This window comes from Phytophthora parasitica (genome assembly GCF_000247585.1).
Source record: "Phytophthora parasitica INRA-310 unplaced genomic scaffold supercont2.95, whole genome shotgun sequence".
NCBI lineage: Eukaryota > Oomycota > Peronosporomycetes > Peronosporales > Peronosporaceae > Phytophthora > Phytophthora nicotianae.
In genome coordinates this window covers 187814-191081 of record NW_008649081.1, presented here as the reverse complement: position 1 = coordinate 191081, position 3268 = coordinate 187814, and the positions used below count along the sequence as shown (strand labels likewise).

General features: G+C 44.7%; 2 protein-coding genes across 2 annotated transcripts; one reads left to right on the top strand and one right to left on the bottom strand.

Annotated features, from left to right (window-relative positions):
- Positions 1 to 351: 351 nt before the first annotated feature.
- PPTG_18796 (hypothetical protein) lies at positions 352 to 1374 on the top strand (the record flags this gene model as incomplete). The annotated part of the gene is made up of 1 exon (XM_008917190.1): positions 352 to 1374. One exon carries the CDS (start codon positions 352 to 354, stop codon positions 1372 to 1374), a length of 1023 nt encoding a protein of 340 aa, XP_008915438.1.
- Positions 1375 to 2914: 1540 nt separating this feature from the next.
- Positions 2915 to 3265, bottom strand: PPTG_18795 (hypothetical protein; the record flags this gene model as incomplete). The annotated part of the gene is made up of 1 exon (XM_008917189.1): positions 2915 to 3265. The coding sequence occupies one exon, from the start codon at positions 3263 to 3265 to the stop codon at positions 2915 to 2917; it is 351 nt and encodes a 116-aa protein (XP_008915437.1).
- Between the last annotated feature and the right edge of the window lie 3 nt (positions 3266 to 3268).

Here is a 3268-nt window from a genome sequence, read left to right as displayed (position 1 = left end):
TTTTTTTTTTAAATTAGTTTTGTTCAACCCCGTTTCTCCCTTCCCAAATTCTTCACTTCTGACTTCGTGATCACTGCGAATCCCGCGAGAATGAAAGATCGAAGTGACGTCAGCTATCTCCATCCAGAATGGACAGAAGAGGAGACGGCGATGTTAGTTGAAGCATGGAACACCGTTGAATCCAGCTCGAAGGATTACCATCCTACCCGTAATAAATTTGCGGGGGGTCTTGATGAGCGCATTACGGAGGTATTTTCTCGTCGCAGCAATAAAAAACGAAGCACAAGCGGTGTCCACGTTCAGCGATGTAAGTTATATGATGCGATCCGGTTTATCCACCGCTTTGACGAGATGCAGCAAACTTGTGGGGGGCGACTGTGGTTTGATCTGTCCACTGAAGAACGAGTTAAAATTGCAACGACTGACAGGACTAGCAAAACGGTCTTTGCTCTTACGCGAGAGTCCTACAATACCCTCGTTAAGCTGAAGTCTGTGCGTAAGTGGACCAACGTTCGACATGCAATAGTAACCAAACCCAAGCTCTATGTGGAAGCCGATCTCTGTGGCCCAGAGGCGTGCAGTTCATGTTGGTCGACATCCGAAGTGAAGTCTCTTGTGCGTTCCTGGTGTCGCTTTATGAAGAAGTCCAACTGTTCAGTCGGTGCATTTGTGACTCAAAGCTCTGCTGAGTCTGCAACGTCGTACACCCCGTGGAATCATTCAACCGTGAGTGCATGGCGGAAATTGAAGCGGATTGCGACGTCGTACCTGTTTATTCAAGACTTTAACAAGAGGTATGCGCCAGCGAAATGGTTCCAGTTATCAGACGGAACGCAGAATATGTGGCTGGACTGGACTGCCCTTCCCGCAGACTTTGAAGATATTTCAAAAGATGTCTATGACGAAATTCGTAGTGTGGACTTCCTTGATTCATCTCAAACAATTGACAATGACAAGGTCAATGGGCGTGAGTTCAATGCTGGACGACAATTGAAAGCTCTGAGAGAAGATCATCTCATTGGCAACAATACGCCAAGGCTAAAAAGAGTCCGCACCGATTCGCCGCATCTTCCTGAATCAAAATGTACGAAAACCCAAAAAGATTCGAAGCAAACCTCTGACCAGCACAAGGCGTGCAATGATCTGTACGAGCACTTGGAGCGACTTCAAGAGAGACAATTCAAGCAAGCGATTCAGCGATTACGGAGTAATCTTGAGCGAGATATACGCGAAAGTACGGACGCGGTACGTGCTGTTCTTTTTGAGCGGCTTGGAGATCCTGGTGATAGTGGCGATGCCACATTTGTGGCGAATCTTCTGGACGATCAGCAACGGCAGCTTCGTGACCGTTTTTTTCAAATTTCAAAGGGATGAGACAACTGTCAATGGGGATATTTTCGATATATCCTCTTCGTAACTCGTGCGGTATTTTTTTGAAACTTTCCAGCTCCCAATTTCTCTGAAATTAATTTTCATTTGTTAAAACTACAACTACCAAGAATTAGTGGGTACTTGTTGGTTTCAGTGGTGTCTTGTGCATTACATTATTAAGAGTCTTAGAGTGCATCAGAATTTGATAGAACCTTCGTAAAGAATGCGTCGTATTAAAGTTTTACGAATACAGTCCAAAACACGGTTGTAGCCTAAGTGAGATATACTGTCTGGGCGCCGGTCCGTTCTCCCATTCTTAAAAATCGGCCATTGGTATTGTATCTTTCGAGGTCGGGACCGCGGAACGCAGATTCAAGATTAGTGGCCCAACACAAGTTGTCATTGCCGAAGCCATTACGTGTCAGTCTAATTTCTTACAATTCAAGCAAAATATGAAATAAAAGTCCCTGGTGTTTCTAGTAAATATCCATTAACGTGTTTATAGTACACTTTGAGCTCTCACTTGTGGCAAGGCGCTGGAAGAATGACTAAAAGCGACTAACCCTGTCAGGGATCTTCTGTTCTTTTAAGTTTTCGTCGTTTTTGGGGTAAACGCCTCAAAAAAAATGCCCACCAAATAAACTACTTACAGGGTCATGATGGTCACCTATGCATGTAAAGTTGATTGAAGGTATTTGTAAAATGTCAGAACAATCATAATTTTTAAAGCTTATAGGTGATGATAATTTACGCGACCGCCGATGAGCTCTAAAGTTTAAGCTTCGGTTATTTTGTTAAAACAGATTCCTTCGCTTTGGCTTTAGTGGTTACTTCGAATTACCTAACTGAGTACAATCGACTATGGACGAGTATACAGTATGTACTTGTATTTGGACGTTCATCGGTATCATCATTTTTTAGAATCGGACTTTATGTAAAATGGGCATGTAAAAGGTAACAATTACCTTAGTCTGCAATATCGTACAACCCAGGGAGCAACCGTGAATGCGTACGAAAAGTAGGAAGCAGGGCTCGACGTTGCATCTATTCATTCAAGACTTCAACGAGCCAAATTTATGGATCGATTTCAAACTGTCGTTGTCTTCACAACCTGTCGGGTACGGTAAAAGGAAACTGGAAACCTTCGAAAAGTTGGTTAATAAGCATGTCAAGACAAAACCAATGCACCGAATGTCACATCTTGGTGACCCAATTGGACGAATACTCTAAAACGTGCTAGGCAAACTCGTGTCACACGTATCGGTACGAATTCATGGAACAACTCCAAAACATGCAGTTATCAGCGATTGCGGACGAGACATTCGCGTAGATGCCGACGCGGCACATGTTGTGTCGGCTTGGGGGCCTGGTGAAAATAGCTAATCTCCTGAACGACTAGAATCGACATTTTTGTAGTAAACCCGGTTCCAAAGCCATGAAGCAGAAGGGAATTTGTTAGACGCATCCTCGGAAGGTTTCGGATGGAGCTGCTGACAGCGGGACTGTATACTCACAACATTTACTCTCTTTTCATGGGAAATCGTCAGTGTTGTTGCACAGAGCCACCGTCGGTTTGTTGCGTCGAGCTCTCCTCTGACTGTTTAGATCTGCTACTTTGGTCCAGCTGCGAGAAGTTAATTTGTGTTTGCAGCGAAGCAGTGGTGGTGGTTGAAGCAGCAATAGGAGTAGACGTATTCCCTTCACCGGCAAACATGTAGATCGATGAGAGAGCCTTGGCGTACGTGTCGGGCCAATTGTCCCAGTTTACACTGAATAGCAGATTCGATCCACAGGCACTCCCAAGTCCAGGCACCGAGATATATCCTGGTTCCCAGTAGAAAATACCAGCACCTAGTCCGTTCGGCAGGCCTTCCAGCACGTCCATAACAGCCATCAC